This window comes from Vombatus ursinus, unplaced genomic scaffold (genome assembly GCF_900497805.2).
Source record: "Vombatus ursinus unplaced genomic scaffold, bare-nosed wombat genome assembly UNPS02014793.1, whole genome shotgun sequence".
NCBI lineage: Eukaryota > Metazoa > Chordata > Mammalia > Diprotodontia > Vombatidae > Vombatus > Vombatus ursinus.
The window spans coordinates 5,843,562-5,866,907 of NW_020954571.1; the positions used below are offsets into that span (position 1 = coordinate 5,843,562).

Here is a 23,346-nt window from a genome sequence, read left to right on the forward strand (position 1 = left end):
GTGAATGACATTATGTTGGCAACAAAAAAAGCCAAAATATTGCAAATCCAACTAGAAGACATGCAAAACCACTCAAAAGAGTTTGGGATGGTTACATCCACACAGGAAACAAGTGGATGAAGGATATCTATTTGGATGGAACTAGTCTATCAGTATATGTAAACTGGACAGACAGTACAAATGGACAACAAGCTGTGTCCAGAATTAAATAGGAGGAGAGCAGCAGGCTGGATTGCCTTGAGCAAATTAATAACAATAATCATGATAATAGCTGGCACTTCTATAGCACTTACTATGTACCAGGCACCATGCTAAACACTTTACAAATATATTCTCATTTGTTTCTCACAGCAACCCTGGGAGGTAGGTGCTATCATTATCCCCATTTTACAGTTGAAGAAACCAAGGTTAAGTGATTGTCCAAAGTCACACAGCTAGTAAGTTCCTGAAGCCAGATTGGAACTCAGATCTTCCTGACTCCAGGACCAGCGCTATATCCACCATACCACCTAGCTGCCCCAACCTTTTCCCAGAAAACAAAAAAGTCCATCTTCTTAATACCAGTATTCTACTGGTAGACTGGTATGGGTAGATTGGAGGCAGATTATGAAAGGTTTTAAATGCCACTGGAGTTTACTAAGTAAGAGAATGTTACGGTCAGGCCTGTACTGGATGTGAAACACAAAAAATTCCCAAGAATTTGAAATAAGTATCAAATAGAAAGCAATGGAGAATCATATAATGGGTGTGATCTGGTTTCAACATATCAAAAATTATGAACTTTGAAGAACAGTAGTAAAAGATGTCATCAGGGAAATGTACAATAGAAAAAGAAGATGGGATGGGTTAAGGGTGAGGGATGATGGCAGGTGGACCACCCAAGTGCTCCCCAGGAGCCTCCTGATAGCAGAAGAAATTTTGAAAGTCCCCCAGCATGTTAAGTGGACCTTGCTGTGACAAACATATGGGAAGATATGGTCAAGATTTGCACAAGATAAGCAGGCATGGATTGATTTCGATCTGTGCCATAGATAGGAATATCTGAATTCATGAAGCTGTAAATCTAGTTGAGTACTAAAGTATATCAGGGGACTGTTGCCAATAAAGTTTACCTCCATTTCTACAAAACATTTGGCAAAGTATCCCCTGGCACTCTTGTGGAAAAAAATACAAATGGGAGCCAGACATGAATACAGTTAGGGGAGTTTGGAACAGGTTGAATGACTGGACCCAAAGAAAGAAGAGTCATTAATAATGGTTTGTAGGCAATCTGGAAGAAAGTCTCCTGAGTACTTTCCTATGGATCTCTGTTTGGCCTTGCCTTGCCCAATATTTTTTCCAGTGACTTGCATAAAGGCATAAATGGAATGTTTATCAAATATGCAGTTTGGAGGGAGAGCTGACACACCAGTTAGAAAAGTCAGGATCCTAAAAGATCTGGACAGGCTAGAACACTGGGCCAAATCTAGCAAGATGGCATTTAATTGTGATAAATGTAAAATCGCATGCTTGGGTTCAAAAAGCTACAGGTATGTCTAGGTAGCAATTTTTTTGAAATCTACCTGGAGGTTTTGGTGGACTTTAAGCTCAATATGAACTGATTATATAATAAGGCATCCAAGAAAGCTATTTCAACTTTTGGTTGCATTCAGAAAGGCACAGAGCGTGTCCAGGACTAAGGTTTGTGGTAGTAGCACTACAGCATTCGGCCTTGTTCAACCCCTGTCAGGAATTATGTATTCAGTTCTGAAGTGCCACGTTTTAGGAAAGACAATGTTAAGTTGAAGACTGTCGGGAAGAGGGTAACCAGGAAGCTCCAGGGCCTAAAGTACATGCCATGTGCCATAGTGCCTGCCACATAAATACTTGTTGACTATTGACTGATATGTGGGGATCTGTTGAAGGAACTGGGGTGGTTTAACCTGTAGAAGGGGGATATAGTAGCTATCTTCAAGGGTTTGAAGAGCTGTCAAATGCAAAAGAGAAAAGTCAGTATGTGCCAGTAGGGATCCTTATATAAGGTTTAATGACTTCATTTCTATTTGAGTTTGACTTAGAGCACTGAGAGGTGATTGGATATGTCCAAGGTTACACAACCAGTATGTGTCACAGGTGAGAGATGAACTCAGTTTTTCATGGCTTCAAAGTCAGTTTTCTCTCTGCTATGCTATAATGCTGATGTCATTATGAATTACTTGGGATAGAAGAAAGGAAAGGATTGAATGCCCATATTTCTCCCTGACATTTCTACAGTGCTTTAAGGGTTACAAAGCACTTTCTTCATAAGAGAAGGCAGTAGGAAATATGAGTGTTATTATCTCCATTTCGTAGATCTGTAAATGGAGTTTCTGGTTGAGAGAGGTATAAGCAAAAGGGTAGCCTTCATCCTTCCTTTTGTCTGTGCTTTCCCCATACTGAAAGAGTACCTAACTTGGAAAGTTCTAACTATACAAGCATCTTTTGCATCTGTGGCTATGGAAACTTCCACTTACCTTCTTTATCAGGAGTCTTACAGGCTTAGTAGATTTCAATTTGTGTCTTTCTACCACCACTACATTCACCCCCAAGGCACCATGCTTCAATGTTTGTATAACCTGTTAGCCAAAGGGATGACATGATCAATATATCCCTTTCACTTTGGGAAGGGATAAAAATTTGTTTTCCCATCCATAATCTTATTTACTAATAAGTCAGACTTCTTTGTTTTTTATTGCTGTCCTTTTTTGTTTTCTTTCTTTAATTTTTTTTGAAATCTTTTGTTTTTGCATGCTCATTATTTCCAAATACATCCCTTCTTCCCTCTCCTCCCTAACCAGTTATCCCTTGTAACCAATGATAAAAGAGAAAGAAAACAGTTCCACAAAACCAACTCATACATTTATTTGATCTGATAGCATGGCAATATTACATACCCAGGTGCCAACCTATGCAGGAGAGAGGTGGTAGCTCCCATTTTCATATGTTTTAAAGTTCACAACAACCCTGTGAAGTAGGTAGGGCAAGTATTATTATCTCCAGTTTAAATTGGAGAAACTAAAGGTTACAGAAGTGAAGAAATTTGCCCAAGGTCACATAACTAGTGTCAGAGTTAATTGGCACCCAGGTCTGTTGATTCCATGTACTAGACCAGGGGTGGGGAACCTGTGGCCTCAAGACCACATGTAGCCTTCTAAGTCCTCAAGAGTGGCCTTTTGATTGAATCCAAACTTCACAGAACAAATCTTTTCATTAAGTGGATTTGTTCTGTGAAGCTTGGATTCGGTCAAAGGGCTGAACTTGAGGACCTAGAGGTCCACATGTGGCCTTGAGGCCACAGGTTCCCCACCCCTATTAACTATACCTTTCCTCACAACAGTCCTGCGGAGTGTAGGCAGGAAATACATTATCCTTTCATTTTACGAATGGAGGAAATTTTCTCAGAAGAAACTGTGGCCTGGTAGGTGAAGGATTCCATGTCAAAGAGTTAGTCAGCAGCACAGCTTGGAGAACTCAGGTATCCTATCTCCTCCCCTCCTGGATTACTGCCTTGTGGAGCTGGAGGGGCTTGAGCAGCTCAATGAAACTATGAGCTATGCCATGCAGGGTTACCCAAGACAGCCAGGTCATAATGGAGAGCTCTGAGAAAAGGTGATCCACTGGAGAAGGAAATGGAGGACAAACTACTCCAGTATCTTTGCCAAAAAAACCCCATGGTTACTATTAAAGCGCTAAAAGATATGGCATTGGAAGAGGAGCCCGTCAGGTTTGGATGGTGTCCTGCTGGGACAGATTTCTGGAGACAGTGGAGGACAGAAGGACCTGGAGTGCTATGGTCCACGTGTCATGCAGAGTTGGACACATCTGAACAACAATACTGTCCCCTAGTTAGGTTGTCTGTCTAAATCATAAGATTTAGAGCTAGAAAGAACCTTAGATATCAAATAGCTCAATCCCCTTATTTCACAGAGAAGAAACTTTGGTTAGGAAAAAGTTAACTCTGCCAAGATCACACAGGTATTTAGTAGCAGAGTCAGAATCTGAAATCTAGCTGTGTGATTCTAAATCCTGGTGGTCCATTTCCTTTCATTCAAGCAGTAGACTGAGGGTGGACAACCAGTCTGGTTTCTTGAAACTGAAGGGGGAAAAATAAGAAAAATACAGAAACTGATTCTAAGCATATAATTCTTCATTTTCCCCACCTTAAAACCTGAAACAAGGAGGTAAGCCCAGGCCCCAGAGAAGGAGGAACTTAACAGGAGGGACAGATGAGGAACATGTTTTCAGGGCATTCTGAGAGGTTGGAGAATAGAAGGGTCTTTTGGTAGTGTGGTGGGTAAACTGAGAGAGAGAATTAGGTGGATGGTTATCCAGATATTGTTGTGGTAAACATGGTGATAAAAAGTGTCATCCCAGATACAACACTGAGAGATTTTTTTTTTCAGCCTGCCTCCAACTGTCATTCCTTTTCTCTCCTCTCCTGTGGATACTCTGTAAAATTTCTTAGGTATATATTTGTTCAAGGGACAAGCTTCAGAGTTCATCATATTTCTGTAGCACTTTAAATGTTGCAAAACCTTCCTTCAGTACAAGTGTTAAAAATGACCTCGAGTGCTGGGAAGGGGCTTGGGAAGGCTGGCGTCCTGGGGGGCTACATGGCGTTATGGCAGTTAAAGTTGGGGGCCATCAGAAGTTTCTGGGAGCGCTACTCCCTCGTCAAACTGTCTTCCCCTTCTTCCTACCTCCTAGAGACTCCAGAGAGGAAGGGGTTGGGGGACTAAATTCCTCACCTTATACTTTTCCATTATAATTTCTAGTGTAAGACTCGACTTTCCTCCTTCACTTGGGGTCGGCAGAGGGCTGCCGGAGGGGGGAGGGGGCGGCGAGGAGGGTTCGATCCCCTTCCGTCTGAGGCTCTCCCCGCGAGGAGCAAGCCCAGGCACACCCCCTCCCCAGCTCCCCCGTGTTTCCCACCCTACGTCTACCTGAACTTATCTGTCTGATTCCATCCACATTCACAGATGCTCAAGCGAGGTCCGTCGGCTGCTGGCTCCTCTCCCACTTGCCAGCCCTCTAGCCTGTCTTGCCCCAGGCACTCAGCTCTAGCCTCCTCCTGTGCGCCCAGTCCCGAGCTGGGGAGGTGGGCTCCTTTCCATCTGACGCCCAGCAACCGTGAGTGCTTAGAGGCGCATCCCGCCCGCTAGCTCAGCTATGGTCCGACCCAAACCTCGTCTACACGCAGGCAGTTCTAAGTCCTCGGGCCTCCTCTGCGGCACTCAGGCTGGATCTGTCAGCCTGTCCTAGCTGTCTCTGACCTTCTCCGGGTCATTCTGCTCTCAAGCCTGAGTCAGACTTCCCCAGGGGCACCACGTCTCGGCTCAGGAATCCTTGGGTCTGACACGTGGAGAGAGGAGATGGGCAAAGCCAGCCTGGCTGTTAATCTGAGTCCTGTCTCAGGTACGCGTGAGGGGCGTGGCATCCTTGCTGCCCCAGGACCGTTTATTTGTCCATCCCCAGGCATTCTCTCTTCATTAGAAAGTGAGTTCCTTGAAAGCTGGGGTTGCTTTTCTATTTGTATCTCCAGCACTTAGCACAATGCTTTGCACATAGCAAGAGCTGAAGAAATGTTTTTCATTCATTCATTCGTTCATTCATTCAATCATTTCATAAGGACTGAATACTTCACATTACTATCCCTTTCCCAGTCTGGTACAGTGCAAACTGCCCAGGAATCAAGGGCCAGGATACGAATCTCAACTCTGTCACTGGTGTAAATTTGGATACTTTTCTTTTGGGGCCTCAGTTTCCTATCTGTATAGCGTTCTATTTCCCATTAATGCTGTGTCCCTCACCCTCAAACACTACTTCCCCGTCCCTATTAGCTCCCTTTAATATCTGTGCCGGCCCAATGTTTCCTCCCTGTGAGCCTCGCTTTATAACTTGCTACCTCCATTCATTCATTCATTCATTCCATAAAGACTGAACACCTCATATCACTATCCCTCCCCCATAGCGGTAGAGTGTAAATTGCCCAGAATTTGGAGTCAAGGGCCAGAGTCCTCATCCCAGCTCCGCCACTCATTTGTGCAAATTTCTTTTGGGGCCTCAGTTTCCCCATCTGTAAAGAGAGAGGAGTGGCCTAGAATGATGAGACTGGAAAGAGTAGTGGTCAGAAGACCTGGTTTCGAATCCCCGTCTGGCCGTTTACTAGCTATGTGACCTTGGGCAAGTGACTTCTTCTCTCTAGGCTGAGGTTTCTGTGAAAGGAAGGGGCAGCCCTTCTTGGACCAAATACTTGGAAGGGTCGGGGGAAGAACCTTCCGCCGCCAGCTCAGCCGCCCCGGCCTCGCCCCGGGTAGCTTGGGAGCCCGAGTCCGCCGCGGGCCCTTTAAGGGCGCCCCCTCCCCCAGGCCAGGCGCCGGGCCGCGCTGCGGCCCCTTTAAGACTTGGCCTACGTGGCAGAAGCAGGAGCCGCCGCCGCCGCCGCCGCCGAGGAGGCCGAGGCCACTTCCTGTGGAGGCCGCAGCGGGAGCGGGAGGAGGAGGAGCCGCCGCCAGCGCCACACGGGAGGGAGCCGGAGCCGAGCCCTCCCGCCGCCGCCGCCGCCGCCGCCGCCATGGGCCAGAACGACCTGATGGGCACCGCCGAGGACTTCGCGGACCAGGTGCGGGGCCGGGCGGGAGGGGCGGCGGGGCCGGGGGCGGGGGGGCCCGGGCCGCGCCTCCCCCAACCCGCGGGGCCCCGCCCCAACCCGGGCCCCCCGGGGCGCGCCCCCTGCCCACGAGGGCCCCGATCCTGGGCCCCCACCTCCTGACCCCCCCAACCCCCGCCGTGCCCCCCAGAACTCTCAGCTGTTCTCACACACTGCCCCCCCACCCTCAGAACTCCCCTTTGTACCCTCATTGCTCCGTACTGCGCCCCCCACTCCAGCGCTCCCTACCACTTCCCCATCCCCAGAGGTCCCTGCTTCGCCTCCACCCCAGAACTCCCCACTGTACCCCCATAGTGTGCCCCTACTACTGTGCCCCCACTTCCAAATCTTTCTACTGTGCCCCCACCCCCAGAGCTCCCTATTGTGCTTCACTTGATATTGTGTGCCTCACCCCCAAAACTCTCTGCGGTGCCCCCAGACTTTGCTCCTGTGTTCTTCCTGATCTCTGCTTTCACCCCAGACTGTTCTGCCTTCCATTAATGCTTTGTCCCCCACCTCCAAAATCCTCCTGCCCCCTCCCTGTTAGCTTCCTTTAATATCTGTGGCCCCCCCAACATTACCTCCTTTTATGCTGTACTGAGAGAGCCCCTTCTTCTGCCCTGCCACCCCTCCCCAGGGCTCTCTACTGCTACCCTGGATTTACTCTCAACACTGATCCTCCAGCCCCCAGAACTGTACCAGCCCCCTTTCCATAGAGCTCCTTCATCTCACCGCTACCTATTGCCCTCCAACTTATGAGCCCTCCTGGTCTACATTGTGCCCCCCAGTGCCTTTACCACCAGTTCTGCCCTCTTGGGAGGCACACACCCCCCTTACTCCCTAGAGATTTCTCCCCTCTCTGTGAACCAACTCTGCTTCCAATAATGCCTACCATGCCCCCCAGGCCTTTATATTCTGGGTCTTGCCCTTTTCCTTCACCTATTTAAATAATGCTATTCCAGTTCTCAGTGTTTTCTGTACTTTATGTCCTATCTCCAGAGCTGTGAACCATTTCTAGAATGCCCCCCTGACCTCAGCCTTTCTATATTATTCTTAATCCAGGTCTCTGTAAGCCTTTCATTTCTATTTCATTTCCCCAGGCCTTAATATGTGTCCCTTACTCCCAGTTCTTTTTCCTAGCCCTTTCTGTTGCCCCCCCACCAGCCCCCCACCTTCCCTCAGGGTCTCTAATATTTTTGTTCTATAATATTTCCCTAAGGTCTCTCTAATATCTTTGGATAACAATCCCTTTTTTATAATGCCTCTGCCTCAAACCCCTTATATAAAGTTCTCCCTGTTCCTTACTGTAATGTTCTTTGCCCCTAAGGCCTTTTTTCTGTTCTTAGTACTCCCCTAACAATGTACACTTGCTCAGTAAATTGCGACTGGAGCTAGGCCTCCACATTTCCCCGAGTTTCTCTGGGTTTTTACTCTTGTATTCCAACCCTACTATTATTTGAGCAGAAGGGCTCTGGTGAAACGGGACCTCAGCTTCAGAGCAGGTAGGCTGAAAGGCTTAGGTTTGGGGGATGGGGCAGTACATAGGGTGGCTCAACTTTCTGACTCTACTCTTCTAAGAGCTAGTTAGTCAAATCTTTGAGATTCTTTGGGGTTTGGTCATTTCAGGATTAAAGGATATGGCTCCTTCTACTCCTTTTCTACCTACTCCTGGGTACTGTCTGGGTCTGTCTGGGTACTCTGTTCTTCCCCATCCCATCCCATTCCCTTCCCAGAAGGGAAAAAATCCGCTGGACTAGAGGTGATACTGTTAGGGAAAGGGCTAAAAGGTCGGGGGCAATCTGATTCCAGAGTGAGCAAGATGTTCTGTCCCTTTATCATTTCCCTTGGATCTAGGTTATGCCTCTGGAAGGCCCAGGAGGTTTGATCTAGAACATGTTCAGTCAGATTGTAGGTCATAGGGGATCAGATTTATACTCTTAAACCAAAATCAAAAGGAAACCAGGCCTCAACCCTGCCTTGCACCTCTTTTGAAATATCTAACAAGCATCCACTCTCTGCTAGATGAGCTCTGAACAAAAGGGTCTCTCTGATTGTATGTGTTGGGTGGACTGCCCTTCATCCATTTAAACAGGCAATTGCTATGTGTGCCTGCTGAAGAGTGTGCTAGGCCAGTCTTCCTTTTTCCCCTCCTTTTCAAGAAGTGTACAGGTGGCAATCCTGGGAAAACCTTGAAACAAATAGATAATTGAGCAATTGTTAAAAGTCCTTAAAACAAGATCAGCAAGATCAAATCCTGAAGGGGAGGGCTGGCAAAGCTGCCAGTATCACCCATTTGGCAAAATTAGCACAATAATGACTTGAATGCAGTAGTAGTCTGATATATTTACAAATTGAAAAGTAGTTTAAAATCTGTGTAAGCAGATATTGGCCCAACCCTGTTCCCATTACTTGCACTTTCCCAAATCCTCTGAACACATATGGAGTTTTGCCAGAGTAAAAAGTAGTAAATAGGTGGGTTAATTAAAGTTTTTTCTCCTTAGGCATATTGAGCCAAGGTTAGACTATAAGTGCTAGTTTTGCTTGGAGGAATTTTAATTGTGGGGTTAATATTAGTATCTCTGCTTTCCAAATTAGTTATGGAGTATGAATTTTATAATTGGGGAAACCTTCCAGTCATTCTTCATCCCTGGGTTTGTATCCTCATTATTAGGTTTGTATAATTCGCCTTCCTTATGTACTGTCGTTTTGGGGCAGAAAAGTATGCATACTAACATAAAGAATTGGTCTCTGCCTAAATTACATGTATTTTTGCCCCAGATCTGTCAGAAAAAAAGACCTTTTTAGTGGCACCATTTTGTTTCCCAAATATCAACTTGCTAAAAGAATTTGCTCCTTTTAGAGCTATGGGACCCGTATACCATCAACTTTCAGCCTGTAGAACAACTGTTTTGCAAGTGAAATTTCATTTCATAACAAAGTCTCTTCTAGCTATTGCCTAGATGAAACTGTTTCATTCTGCTACTCAAAAAAAAAAAGGAAATTTTATTTAATTTACTGCTTTATGTAATTTTTTTTGTTTTATTTTCTATGTTTTTTAAAGAAATTTTTAATGAAGTAAGCCATTAGGAATATATCAGGTCCTCATGTGATTCCTTTTTTCTCTTTTTCTTCCTTTTCCTTCAGAGGCAGAAATTAAGAAAAAATTGTCAGTAATAAATTAGAGTAAGACAGTAGCCTAGTGTATATTGGCTATTGTAAATTATATATTGGACAGGGCTAGAATATGTGTTACAGGTTTATTACTGATTAATGCTTGAGCATCTTCAGTCCACAGAGAACTGATGTCACTTTACTAGTTTAAGGTGAGTCCTTATAACTGTCCTTTTAACACCTTGTGTAAGTTCAGTAGAGTCAAGTTCTCTATCTCTTTTAAAGAATAAAGGGAAGGAGCTTTTTATTGCTTCTGGTAAGATGGAAAGCATTAGATATGTAAGTGATGCCAAAATGACATTTCTTTGTGGGTGGCTTTAGTTTTCTTAGAACCTTCCATCTCTAGCACTTACAACACAGCTGACAGTTTCCTGCTGACTGCTCTCCCCCCCCCTTCCTAACCCCCTAGATTTCTCATCTTACATAGCAGGGAATGCTATATTAAATGTGGCTTTTAAGATGGATTGTATAAATGACTGCCAAAAAATCTCTAATCTGATTTGAGGTGAGCAGAGAAATAAGGCTGAATTAATATTATAGATGATGTAAGGACAAATCCATTTTATCTTACCTTGCCTTAAGGAAACAAAAGCACCTGAAAGTGACCGGGTTTGTTTGACCTCTTAAGTCAGAGATGCAACTGGGAGTCCTACCTGAGAGTTTTAACTCTAGGCTGTGGTGTCTTCCTTTGGTGAATAGTATGTACATTCAGTCAAAAGAGGAATAATTGAATTAACCTAGCCCTTGATGGTTGTGCAGAATGTATGGATTACCAAGGAGACAGCTTGGTAAATTTTGTGTGTCTGGTGCTGAGCTCATTGACCCAGTAATTCAGCATCAGGATTCTTTTGCTCCTACAATGTGTTGTAAAGTTCATGAGGTTTGCTGCTTCAGGAAGAAGCCATTGGAGAATGAGTTGAGGGGCTACAGGCTTTAATGTAGAACTCCAAGGACGTGGTACACCGGAGGCCCATAGGACATCTTTGTGATTGATAGAATAATTCAGAATGTGTCTACTTAATAAAAACCTATTGGAAGGTTTAAAAAAATGTGACTTTTAAACACATAGATGCTCACAAACAAGAATATTTTCTAAGTGTTTTTGAAAGGAATGAATGAATGACTTCTGATTAGTTTTATTGAGGTAAAGAATTAGCTTCTAAGATCCTTTCTTAATCAATAAACCTTCAGTTTGCCCTGAGAAAGCTAGCCTAGGAAGAGCATGTCCTCAGTAGCACAAATTTTGATTATATGTATTTAAGACAAATATTAGATGTCTTGGATAACCTTGGCAGTAGCATGATACTGTTCACATAGTGAGTAATGCATATGCATCTGTGTAAGTAGCAAGTTTAGGTTGTGTGTTAATGTCCATATTTTCTATTTTGTGTTGATAGGTTTTTGATTATAGGGGTATGTACCTGCTTTTCTTTATTTCTTTCCCTTTCCCCCAAGTCCTTTGTAAGAAACCTCCCATGGGACTTGTATTTACTACTTTTGTAACCTAATTAGATTGTGAATAACATTGATTTATTTGTCTATTGATCTGGAAGTAGTAGAATTTTTATTTTTAGTTTTTAGTTTAGTTTTTTTTTTTGTTTGTTTTGCTTGAGCTGTTATGACCTTCCAAATAGTTTGGCTTCTGTAGAAAATGAAATAGTTACAATAATGCTTTCTTCTATGTTCTTTCTGTAGTTAATTTTCCACTGTTAGGCTATTTCACAAATTGTTATGGTTCATTTACTAAAGAAAAAAAACTAAACTATTGTCTCTAACTATTACTACTAGATCACCTCTAATTGCATTCTGGTCTAGCACAAACCTGCTGAGTGTTGTTCAGCTGGGAGACTTCCCAGGGAAACCCTGCAGTTGTGTTGGCAGGATTTGTATGAGTCACCTGCCTGGGCCAATCCTGACTCAACATTTTTTTTTTTTTTTTGGCCATAGGCTTTAATTTTCCAGGCTTTGTGGATTTTTGTTTGTGTGTATATACCCCCTTTGCAGAGAGATTCCCAAACTTTAATGACCAAAAGGTAACTAACTTGTCACATTTTTGGATGAAGATCTGATTAATACTAGAATTTGAGACTTCCTTCAATTTCATCTTTTCCTTTTGCTATTAAAAAATCTACCTTATCTTCAGTAGGTTGGATAGAAACATGACCCTCTTTACAATCCCTTTTGATGTATTTCACTGCAACTTGTCATACCTGCCCCCCCCAAACAAACAAACAAACATACACCAACGTGCCGTATTTAAACAAATCCCTAATTTTTAAAAATACTCTCTTTTCTGTGTGTATAGGTTACTTGGTTGTAAAGTTCTTGGCAACTTTTAATGAAAATCTTGCCCTATGACAGTTAACCTAATTGTATTATCTCCCTTCCTTCCTTTCAAGATCTCATCGGTTAGTTTCAGACCTAGTTTTCCCTTCACATTTTTCTGTTGAGCATCAGCCTGATTTTGTAGCCTTGTGCTTGTAGTGTTTGTGCTGCATGTTAGCATCTGGTGATTTGGGTGTTGTAACATGCTTGATACATCTTGTGCTGTATGCTCATGGTAGGTTTGAGTGGCAGTAACATGGCTTTGTTCAACTTTTTTTAGTTATCAGCTCATGCTGTCATCGGTGACTGATTTGATGACTGGATCTGGGACTCCCCTTTGCAAAGTAAATGACTCTAGTTCAAGATATCCTAAGACTTAGTTAAGAAGTGGTTCCCAAAGCAAAGGGTGAAGTAATACTTAGTGAATTGGTAATCTTGGCAATGAGGATATTTCATTTAAGGGTGCATTCTGCAAATCATCCACACCTTTTCATCATGTGTTATTCTTGTTCATATCCTCCCTTAAGGGCAGTGCGTGGCAGATGCTTAATAAATGTTTATTGACTGACTAGCCGACGTAAGTATCTAACCAGTGAACTGGAGGACCTTTAAATCCTTATAGACCTTTAATATTCTGTGGTTACTGGGGCTATCTGTCTTTTGATACATGAGTGGCCAATCTCCTGGGTGACATCTTTTTTCTATTTCTCGCATGCAATTCATCACTGGTAATATGCTGCAATTTACTTGGGCCTACCATTGCTCTTTGGGTCACCTGGGATTTTGGTTCTTTGGAGACTGAAGGGTTATATGACTCGTAGTCAAATAGCATCATCATCAAGTTTGCCATGAGACGATGATTCTTTGGCCCCAGCAGCCTGTGAAACAAAGAGTAAGGGTAGAAAAAGATGGTTCCATCTTTTATTGAACAAAATTTCAGCCTTCTGTTCAGAACAGAAAGAGAACTATGTGTGTGAATTTATGTGTAGCCTAACTTAAACTGTCCCTAAATCTAGATGTCTATAAGAATATTAGAATTGAAGGGGTACTTAGAGAATATATAGCTCAGCTCTTTCATATACAGATAAGGAAAATGACTCAGAGAATTTTGCTCAAAATTTCACAGCCAGTTAGTATCAGAGTTGGGTTTAAAACTTACCTCCTTGGCCAGTGTTCTTTTTATTACAGTGTTCTGACTCAGCTTGTTTGCTCTGGGAACCTATAGCAACTGCGTAGACTTTATCAGTGCTTGCTTCTAAGATTATGATAAACTTTTGATTTTTTTAATTTGGGCTTGTGGGATTTAAAAAGTTTTTTTTTTTTAATTTTTCTAAGGCAGGGTCAGTTTTTTTTTTGTATAGTATAGAACTTTATATGAGGGAAGGAACAATGTCCAACTTCTATTTTAATGTCCTTGACCTAAACACCCAAGTTATTATTTTGAATGAGGATTTTTTTTTGTTTCATTGATTTTTTTTACATTAGTAATTTCCTAATATCTTTCTTTATAATAACAAAGCAAAACAATTAAGCAAAACTGACAAAGCAGTCATACCTGACAATGTATTCAGCAGTTTGTATCTGTAGTTCCTCAGACTTCTACCAAGAAACGCCTTTAATCATCTGTTCTCCAGGACTAAAATTGGTCACTGCAATTAATCTGAATGTCATTGCCTTTTGTTTTGAATTTTTTATTGCTGTCATTGTTAGACACTCATATTGAGACAAAGCAGAGAAGTCAAGGAAGGCAGCCTGCCTGCCTGCCCTCTGTGAGTGTTGGGAATTTTGTTGTTTGCTGTATTAGAATAGATTCCTTTCAGCAAAGGGCAGTCTGGATTATAAATCCTTGCTGTGTTGCTTGTTTACTGAGTAGGCAAACATCTCTTAAGCTGGTGGATGTGTAAACATGTCAGTAGTAGACATGTCTAGTATATAATCAAGCCAAAACATTTTTTTATAATTATGCTTTCTAGGGTTATATTAAAGCCTCTTAACTTACAGGTCTTACCTGTATTTGCTGTCTTTGCTCTTTGGAAATGTCAGGTCTTTATTGTTATTTCTAAATGGTTTGTGGGGCCCTTCTGTTAAGGTCTTCCCTGAACATCTTTTTAAGACAGAGAAAGTTTTGTTTTGTTTTACAACTTTCAGATAATCCGCTATCTCCATGTACCATATGCTTGGTGCTTCTTAATTCAGTGGAAAGGTCATTAATACTAAAATGGGAGCTTGTAACCCCCTCCATACCCACATCTCCAACCTGTTAAGCCATTTATGTTCTCCCTTGATTGAAGCTGATTAGGCTGTTGCTGAGCATTTGTTAAGTGTTTGGGGCATTAGATGGAAACTAGAAAGTGTGTATAATTTCAAATGTTATCATATCTCCTGTTCAGTCTGGTACTAGATTTTTTGAGCATATTTATATAATGAATATATAACAGAGTCAATTTAGAGTCATAGGCTGTCAGCCTCTTGTCATATTTTATGATGTCTTTTTCCTCCCCTCTTTTCTCCTATTCTTTTTTTTAAAATAGCATAACTAGGAATGTAAACAATGGAACAGATTTTGCAAAAACTCCTGTAAGATCATAACTTAGTGCTTCAAACTTTTAGTTGTGGGATACATCAATAGTTTTGAGGGAAAAGTTGACTGGCAGTGCCTCTATTCCCTACAGATTCTGCTTTTTCATCTCTTTTATCCATTTTCGTTCCACAAGAATGAGAAAATCTCCCATGTTTCCTTTTGTGGTAGAAGGCGGAGGCTTATCTTTAGTATTGATTAGGAAAGAAGTCTGCACTTGATTTGTTGTTAAAAGCTGAACTAGACAATGTTTACCAGAGGCTCCTGTTCAGTTGTTTTGGTTTGAAGCTTCTAGAACTTTATACACCTTGGTGTCTAGGAAAGACACATAAAAGAAGCTCCTCTTTCCACATTCCCCACTATTCCAACAGTGGTATTAGCCCTGGAAGAGAATCCTTGAGTTTGTTTACAGGTACCCACCCTTTAGATTCAAACTACTTGGCATATCCCTTGTGTTGCTTTCTGCCAAACCACTTACGTGAGTGGTTATCCCACTGTCTCTTCTTGATGTTTATTATGTTAGGTATCCCCCTCTACACCTTCTATCCTCTCTTTGATTTGGATCTTAAGCATGACTAGTAAGAGTAGTGTGTGTTGTACGTAATGACAGCTTTGCATGCTATTTTACAGTGTACACGTGTCTCACAGCCCAAATGCTCATATAAGCATTGCACCAAAGGCAGTCATAATCATGTTTTTCCTTTGTGGCACCTGATAGTTATTTTACTAATTCACCTTCCTATCTGATTAAAAAAATACAAAACAGCAACAACAAAACTTTCTCTGATGTAGGAGGTCATCAGAGCAGAGTGTCATAGGTGGTTTTGTTTTTATTATAACATTCCGAATTATTAAACATCATGTTTATAGTCCTTAAAAAATCTCATGTTCACATTTTCACTCAAGTATATAGCAGATGACGCAAAATAACCTACACAGATCCTTTTTAGCTTTAGATCCTTAGGAATATCCATTTTGATTAATAGACTACAGAGTAATTCTCTTTGGTGTCTGAGTTTTGTCATTGTTGCACCTGAGATTTGGAATGGAGTAAGAGAGCAAATCATTCCATCAGATTTTCTGATGGACCCAGCCAGCGGCCTGGGTTCATCCAGTTCAGTTTCCCCAGAGTTAGGAATTCATGTAGTCTCCAGCAGAACTCGATACTGTGAAGAGCTCAGCATATTAACAGTTACATTGGATGTAGTTAGATTGATTCTTTGTACAACCAAAGCTGTACTTACTGTCTTATGGACTTACAGGTGTAGTTCTTTAATCACCACCTAGATAGAGTTGCTAGAACTAGGGAGTGGGTCATTCTCGAAGGCTTATGGGAAAGGATTTCAGCAGAGCTTGCCCCTGCTCTGTGTTTGTAGTACAGTCATTCATTTCCATAGATATGTAGATAGACTCTTACAGAATTGCTCACTGAAATAAGAACAGTTGAAGTGCTTGTAAAATGACTACTATCAAGAAACTAATAAAGAATACAGCAGATGAATGCTCGCTTATCCATAGCTGGAGGACATGCATGACTTTGGCTGGCAGTTTGGGGTTCCCAGCTTCTCCGTTACTAATCTTTCACTGTCTTGGTTTTTGTTGTCTCAATAGTTTCTTCGAGTCACAAAGCAGTACCTCCCACATGTGGCACGCCTGTGTCTTATTAGCACCTTCCTGGAAGATGGCATCCGAATGTGGTTCCAGTGGAGTGAACAGAGAGACTATATTGATGCAACCTGGAACTGTGGCTATATCCTCGCCTCCATCTTTGTGTTCCTAAACTTGCTTGGGCAGTTGAGTAAGTGACTAGAAAGATCTGCTTAGGTTTCATACTTGGTTGTCTGGCTAACAAAGTCAGTAGGGAAAAGTGGGTGTTTTTGTCCTTTCATTTATATTGTATTAGAACTCCATCACAGTCAGAAAATGGAGATCATATTGAGTTCCTGAGGCTTTAAAGGCTTCTGTTCTCTATGAAATTTCTTCATTATTAGCAAACACATAAGTCTGTGTTGGCATTGTAGAAAATAACAAAGAAGAATTAGGCCCTAGCCCAGCTCTAAGGGGAGCTTAGCCTTAAGGGTTGGATAGACCAGGTGAAATAGCTAGCCATAATAAGATAGTATATAATTTAATTGTGAAAAAATGAGAAGTGTAATGTGCTATAGGGATTCAAATATAGATTAAGTTTGTCAGGCAGAGAAATAAAGAAATTTATCATGGAGGAAGTTAAAATTCTACATAGTGAAGTAATTGACTATGTTTATTACTAGATAATTGGCCTTTTAAAATTATTCATTCTGTAAGCCCTCATGTGGTCCCCTACTTGGACCAGCACGCTTAATAACTAAGATCCCATGAACTCATCCTTGGTGCTGTCTTATTTTTACAATACTAAAAGCTCCTAGTGGTTGTTTTTAGTTGGGGGGAGTGTTTTTCTGCCATAATTATAAGGAAAAATTACAGTACCTCTTGAAAATGGTAGTTACTTATTTTCTTAGTAGTCATTAATTCTTACCCTCCTATCCCACTTCTCAGCTGGCTGTATCTTGGTATTGAGCAGAAACTTTGTACAGTATGCCTGCTTTGGACTCTTTGGAATTATAGCATTACAGGTAAGTTGGAATCTTCGTCTTGCTTTTTGTGGTCTAGTGCAGTAAGGCTTTTTGAAAAACTATTTTTGATGTCTGCCTATCACCCACAAATTTGCTATTTGACTGCTAGTCACCCCTCCCCCTCTGAAGATACATAAGATTTTTCTAGAAACAGCATTAAAAGAGCCCAGTTAGCTGAAAAGTGCCTTTGAATTCTTTCTCTTAAAATACTTCTCAAATGCCTGGGTACCTACTATGCCCTTTTTCTCTTTTACCATTTTGCTAAGTTTCAGTTGCTACATGGGTAATATTGAGGTGAATTTATAGGCCAAATTTTCTTGACATTTAACTGTATCAAGAATACTTGTTCCTTTAACTGTCTTATGTAATGACACTATAAATCACCAGAGCCAATGTGCAATCATGTCTTTAAGCTAAAGCATGGTAATTACAGACTTCCTCTGTATTCCATTAAACAACTTCTGGTATCTTGTAAAAGTAATTTGAATAGTTCTTCTGGGGGGATAGACAAACAAGAGTTTGAGAATTCCAAGACTAATACTACTCCTTCTTGGTTTTCTTCAACAGACAATTGCATACAGCATTTTATGGGATCTCAAATTTTTGATGAGGTATGTTCATTGTGATTGTTAAGATGGATAAAGGTTGGTTGCTTTTTTGGTGTCCCTACAGTCAGGCACTGTAAGAGCTTAGAGTGAAATGGTAGGAGTAGACTCCCTTTTCCAGGACAGATAGGTTCATAAATGTTTGGCGTAATCTCATCGGTGCCACTTACAGACAAGACTTCTAGACAGCTTCAGAATGTTAGAGCTGGAAGGGGCTTAAAGCATCACTTGGTCCAGTTTTCTCACTTAATAGCTGTGGAAGCTAAGGTTTCAAAGAAATGTGTTCTGGATCCGTCAGTGAGTTAGTAGCAGAACTCAGATTGGAACCCAGGTGTTTTATTTCCATGATCTTTCTACTGTACTGTGCAGACCTATTTGTTAATTGCCTCATCTAGGATGGTGTAGCTTGTAGGGAGTTTTGGTTATACAGCAACTTTGATGGTTTGCTCGTCTTTGAGCACGTAGGGAAGAGGGAAACATTTATTAAACATCTACTGTGTGCCAGACAAGCTGTGTTGAGCACTTAACGGTATAATCTGATTTGATTCTCACAACAGCTCTTCAAGTTAGGGTTATTATCCCCATTTTGTAGTTGAGAAAACTGGAGCACAGAGAGGTTTAGTGACTTGCCTAGGTCACATAGCTAGTAAGTGTCAGAGGCCAGATTTGAGCTCAGGTTTTCCTGATAGCAGACCCAATGCTCTCTGCCTACTTAGAGAGCTAAAGAAAAGAAAAAGAGTTACAGTCCTTAAACTGATGAAGAGATTTCCCTATCTGGTTTAGTATTAGTTGGCTTTTTCAAGGCCCAGTGGGTTTTGATTTTTGGCAAATAGTTTTTGATATTTTTGTTTCCACTCCTCTTGCTCTCCAGGAACCTGGCCTTAGGAGGAGGATTGCTGCTGCTCTTGGCTGAGTCCCGATCCGAAGGGAAGAGCATGTTTGCGGGCGTCCCCACCATGCGAGAGAGCTCACCCAAACAGTACATGCAACTTGGTGGGAGGGTGTTGCTGGTCCTGATGTTCATGACCCTTCTTCACTTTGATGCCAGCTTCTTTTCTGTAAGTGCTTTTAATCTCCTCAAAAAAATCCGCCGGTATTCTTCAAAACAGGATGTTTCCATTGATTTCTTGGTAGCCACTTAATATCTTGGTCCTGACTTATTTTCCTGGGTACAAGGCATTGGAATGGGGATTTACCTTCTATATGTTGTCTGTCTCAACTACTGGTGAGTGAGGAAGGTAGTAGAGCTTCTGAGCCCATAAAGAATTGATACCTGCACATAGGTTTGAGCACTTGGTGCAGCTAGTGTAGTGTAGCCTTTCCTGTAGGAGCAAAGTCAAGCATTTGCCTTGTCTTTGGAGTTGGCTCCCTAGGGAGTCTTCACTAAAAATGTAAATAAGTGTATGTATGTGTTTTTTTTTTTTTAATGAGGCAGGGAGGAATACACATAATTTAGGCAGATATCAGAGTCCTTAGTTGAATGAGATCTGAGACTCATCACCCTAATATTTTTTTTTATAAAGGGCTGCTTTTCATTTCTGTGAAGCCTGCAGATAATGGGGAAGGTTGGTACAAGGAAGGGAGTGTCACATATTTTTGATAGTCATTCAAATAGACTTTCGTGAAGCATCAGTGTGAAGGCAACTTGTAATGATAACCAGTTTGACTATCTATTAGGTGAGGCATTATGTTGATACTGGCATAAATACAAAGTTTAGATCAGATACTGAGATTACTGGCTTGGGGGTTCTAGCACAAACCTAGGCAATGTGTATTAGAGAGGTATAATATAAAGTGTTGAGTGACACCTGAGAGTTACTGCGGCCCAAGGTAATCCAAGAAGGCTTTGTGGAGGAAGTGATACTTTGAATTTGTCTTTAAAGGACAGGCAAAAAAAGAAGTAGAGGAGAGCAAGCATTCCATTTATAGGGGTCATTGTGAGCAAGGACATTGGAGGTATAGGGCACATTTTGGGGAACAGAGTAGATCAATTTGGCTAGGAGCAATAGAGTGGGCTGCATTTAATAATGTGGCATAAGGCTGGAAGAATGAAATGGTATCTCATTATGGAGGGCCTCGAATGTGGGACTAAGGACTTTGAATTTTACTTGAAAGACAGCAGCAAGGACTCAAAATTTTGAGCAGAGGAGTGACATGATTAGAATCACAATTAGAATGTGTTAGAATGATTATTTTGATACTAATGTGAAGGATGGTTTGGGCTAGGGAAAGTGTGGTAACAGGAAGACCTGTTAGACTGTTGCTCTTGGTAATGAAGGCCCATGCTAAAATGCTAAGAAGTGAGTAGAGGAAGGTCCTTGAGAATAAAGGGTGCAGAGTATTGCAGAAACAGAATTTGTAGAACTTGGTATCTAATTGATTAGACAGGGAAGTGAAAGAGGAGTCAAAGGTCAACCTGAGGTTATAAGCTTGGAAGACTAGTGACTTTAGAAGGAAGAACAGCCTTAGGGGAAAGTGACCCTTGGTTTCAAACTATAGACTTGTAGACAGAAATATCCCTCCCATAAGGAGGAGCAGGTGTGGGGCTTAGAGATGTTAGGGCTAAATACAGAGGAGTTATCAAATAGAGATGATTAAGGGGCAGTTGGATGGTGCAGTGGATAGAGCACCAGCCCTGGAGTCAGGAGGATCTGAGTTCATATTCAGCCTTAGACACTTGACACTTACTAGCTGTGTGACCCTGGGCAAGTCACTTAACCTCAATTGCCTCACCATAAAAAAAGCAAAAAAAGAGAGAGAGAGAGAGGTGATTAAGATTGCCACAGGTGAGAGAGGAGAGTGTCAAGGGAAAATCCTTAGGATTATAGCCAAGTAGAGAGGTCACAAGGAGTGAATGAAGGAAAGAGAAGAGTAATTGGAGAGATAATAGGAGAGCCAGAGTAGTATAGTGAATCCAAGAAAGGAGAGAGTATCTAGGAGGCATAAATGGTCAGCCAGATGGGTCAAAAACAGCATTGGTTGGGGCAGGTAGGTGGCACAGTGGATAGAGCCCTGGACCTGGATTCAGGAGGATCTGAGTTCAAATCCGGCCTCAGACACATAACACTTACTAGCTGTGTGACCCTGGGCAAGTCACTTAACCCCATTGCCTAGCCAAAAAAAAAAATAGCATTGGTCACTAGGCTTGGTGATGAGTAGGCCAGTCACCTTGTGGAAAAGCAGTCTTGTTGGAGTGGTGGAGGTGCTGACATTGGAATAGTTTAGCTAGCAGGAAAGTGAAAGGAGATATGGGGAAGAGAGTAACTGGGTGGACTGTTAGAATGGTTAAGCGAAGACTTTTAGAATTAGTGAGACCTGAGCATGTTTGTAGGCAGATGGAGAAGAGCCCATGAAGAGAAACGAATGGAAGATGCATGAAACAAGGTGATAGCTGAAGTAAGATCTTGGAGAAGGCAAAAAAGAATGGGATTAAGTGGACAGGTGGAAGAATTAGTCTTTATGAGGTCTTCCAGCTGGTATTTCTTACTGCCTCTAGGGATTTTTTCCCCTTTATTCATGGAAGTGTTCAGGTCCTGCTTTTGTCTTTTCTATCTAGTTCATTTATTCTTTAATCTTGAAAGTTCTCATCTTATATTGTATTTGGTAGAAACCCTTGTTCTCTTGCTAGATAACAAGCATTAACCATATTATGTTTGTTTCAGCAGCAGATCTCTCCGCCTTGACAGGGTATAAATATCTACTTTAAACATAACATTACAAACCATCAAGCAAGGGCTAGGTGACCAACTATGTATATTATAGAGGCAGTTCTTTTTGAGGTGTGAGTTGGAGCAGGTAGCCTCTAAGATTCCATCATTCTCTCCCCTACATTAATCTTGAATTTTCTTTATTTTGAACCAATACAGATTCTTCAGAACATCGTGGGCACTGGTTTGATCATTTTAGTGGCCATTGGTTTCAAAACCAAGCTAGCTGCCTTGACTCTGGTCATCTGGTTGTTTGGCATCAATGTCTATTTCAACGCTTTCTGGACCGTCCCAGTGTATAAGCCCATGCATGACTTCCTCAAGTATGACTTCTTCCAAACCATGTCAGTGATTGGAGGCTTGCTTCTTGTGGTTGCCTTGGGCCCTGGTGGTGTCTCCATGGATGAGAAGAAGAAGGAGTGGTAACAGCCCCCCATGTCCCTGCCCTGTGAAAAACCAGTGGCTATCAAGGACAGTGTGGATTCAACAAAACTGCCAGCATTTGCGTACCTGACTCCCTTCCCCTGGTAAAGGCACAGATGTTTTGAGAACTTTATTTACAGTGACACAATCTGAAATTGATGGTTAAATCTGCTTTGGAGGCATGCTCAGTCCCAAATTTTAGTATTTTTTTTAGGCTGACCAGCCTGAACAGTTAATATATCACCCTTTAGCCAAGGGCTCTTGAAATTCTTCTGCATGGGCAGCTTGGCTGATCCTGGCCTTTGTTTATATTTTTATTTTTTTGGGGGGGAGGGGGGAGAAACGAACCTTCAAATTGTACTGTGAGCAGATACACAACTGTATCATTCAATGTGGTGGTCTCTGTTTTTTTGTTTACATTTTTAGCTAGAACTACTAACTGATTTGAGATGCCCTGGCCAAACATTACATTATTTTAAAACTTCCTTATAAAAAGAATTCTCTCCTATAGTGGCTTCAATATTATTTTTCACATTTTGTAGGAAAAATGATTTAAAATAAGACAAACAAAAGCCCAAAGAAATACAGTATTAACACTCTACTAGAACTGACACAGTGGGGCCCCCATTAGGCAGCCACGTAAAGGGTAGCAAAAAGACACATCAGCACAGCTCTTTGGACTGGTCTAAGTCTTGTACAGTGTTTCCCCCACATCACTAAAGTTGCACTGATTTAGCTTTGGTGGCTTAAGATAGGGAAAGAGAGCCGGTTGAAGACTTTGTTTTAGGCACTGACTGCAGCAAGGCACCAGGGCCTTTTGGAATATAAGAGCAGGGCAGTTGCCCTGAGTGGGTTCACGGGCAGTGAACCAGACCTCATTGATACAATTGACATGGTAAGTGGTGGATGCTGTTGGAATGTAGCATCTCAGGTAGGATGATAGTGGCTTTTTCTAAAAGCTTTCTCCTAGCACCATTTGGAGGTGGGAGAAAGTTAGGCTTTCAAACCAATGCCTCCCATTCTTTTCTCACAGAGCAAGATCTTAGCTTACTGTGAAGCCCTGTTTGGGGTTCTGAATGGGTTTTAAGCAACTCCCATCACCAGACTTTTCCTTATGTTAAGGGATTTTTCCCAGGCTATGGCCAGAAACTGGGTTTTATCCCAGGGTCTACCATTTCAGGAGGCTGTTGCTTTGTTGTTCAATTTTTGATTTTTTTTTTCTTTTGCTATACCGTACACAGCCAAATTGAATTTTTAA

The 23,346-nt window shown here is 41.9% G+C and overlaps 1 protein-coding gene across 1 annotated transcript; it reads left to right on the plus strand.

Annotated features, from left to right (window-relative positions):
• The first annotated feature begins 6,532 nt into the window (after positions 1 to 6,532).
• SURF4 (surfeit 4) lies at positions 6,533 to 22,479 on the plus strand. Its single transcript, XM_027869745.1, has 6 exons — positions 6,533 to 6,640; positions 16,353 to 16,539; positions 17,277 to 17,353; positions 17,921 to 17,964; positions 18,830 to 19,016; positions 21,825 to 22,479. Exons 1-6 carry the CDS (start codon positions 6,593 to 6,595, stop codon positions 22,089 to 22,091), a joined length of 810 nt encoding a protein of 269 aa, XP_027725546.1. The 5' UTR covers positions 6,533 to 6,592; the 3' UTR covers positions 22,092 to 22,479.
• Positions 22,480 to 23,346: the final 867 nt, after the last annotated feature.

What these genes read in the sequence shown, in the direction of transcription:
- SURF4 (XM_027869745.1), top strand. Translation starts at nt 6,593, where the DNA reads ATGGGCCAGAACGACCTGATGGGCACCGCCGAGGACTTCGCGGACCAG. An exon ending in TTGGAATTATAGCATTACAG is followed by an intron (nt 17,354 to 17,920) that starts GTAAGTTGGAAT and finishes TTTCTTCAACAG; the next exon opens with ACAATTGCATACAGCATTTT. An exon ending in GATCTCAAATTTTTGATGAG is followed by an intron (nt 17,965 to 18,829) that starts GTATGTTCATTG and finishes CTTGCTCTCCAG; the next exon opens with GAACCTGGCCTTAGGAGGAG.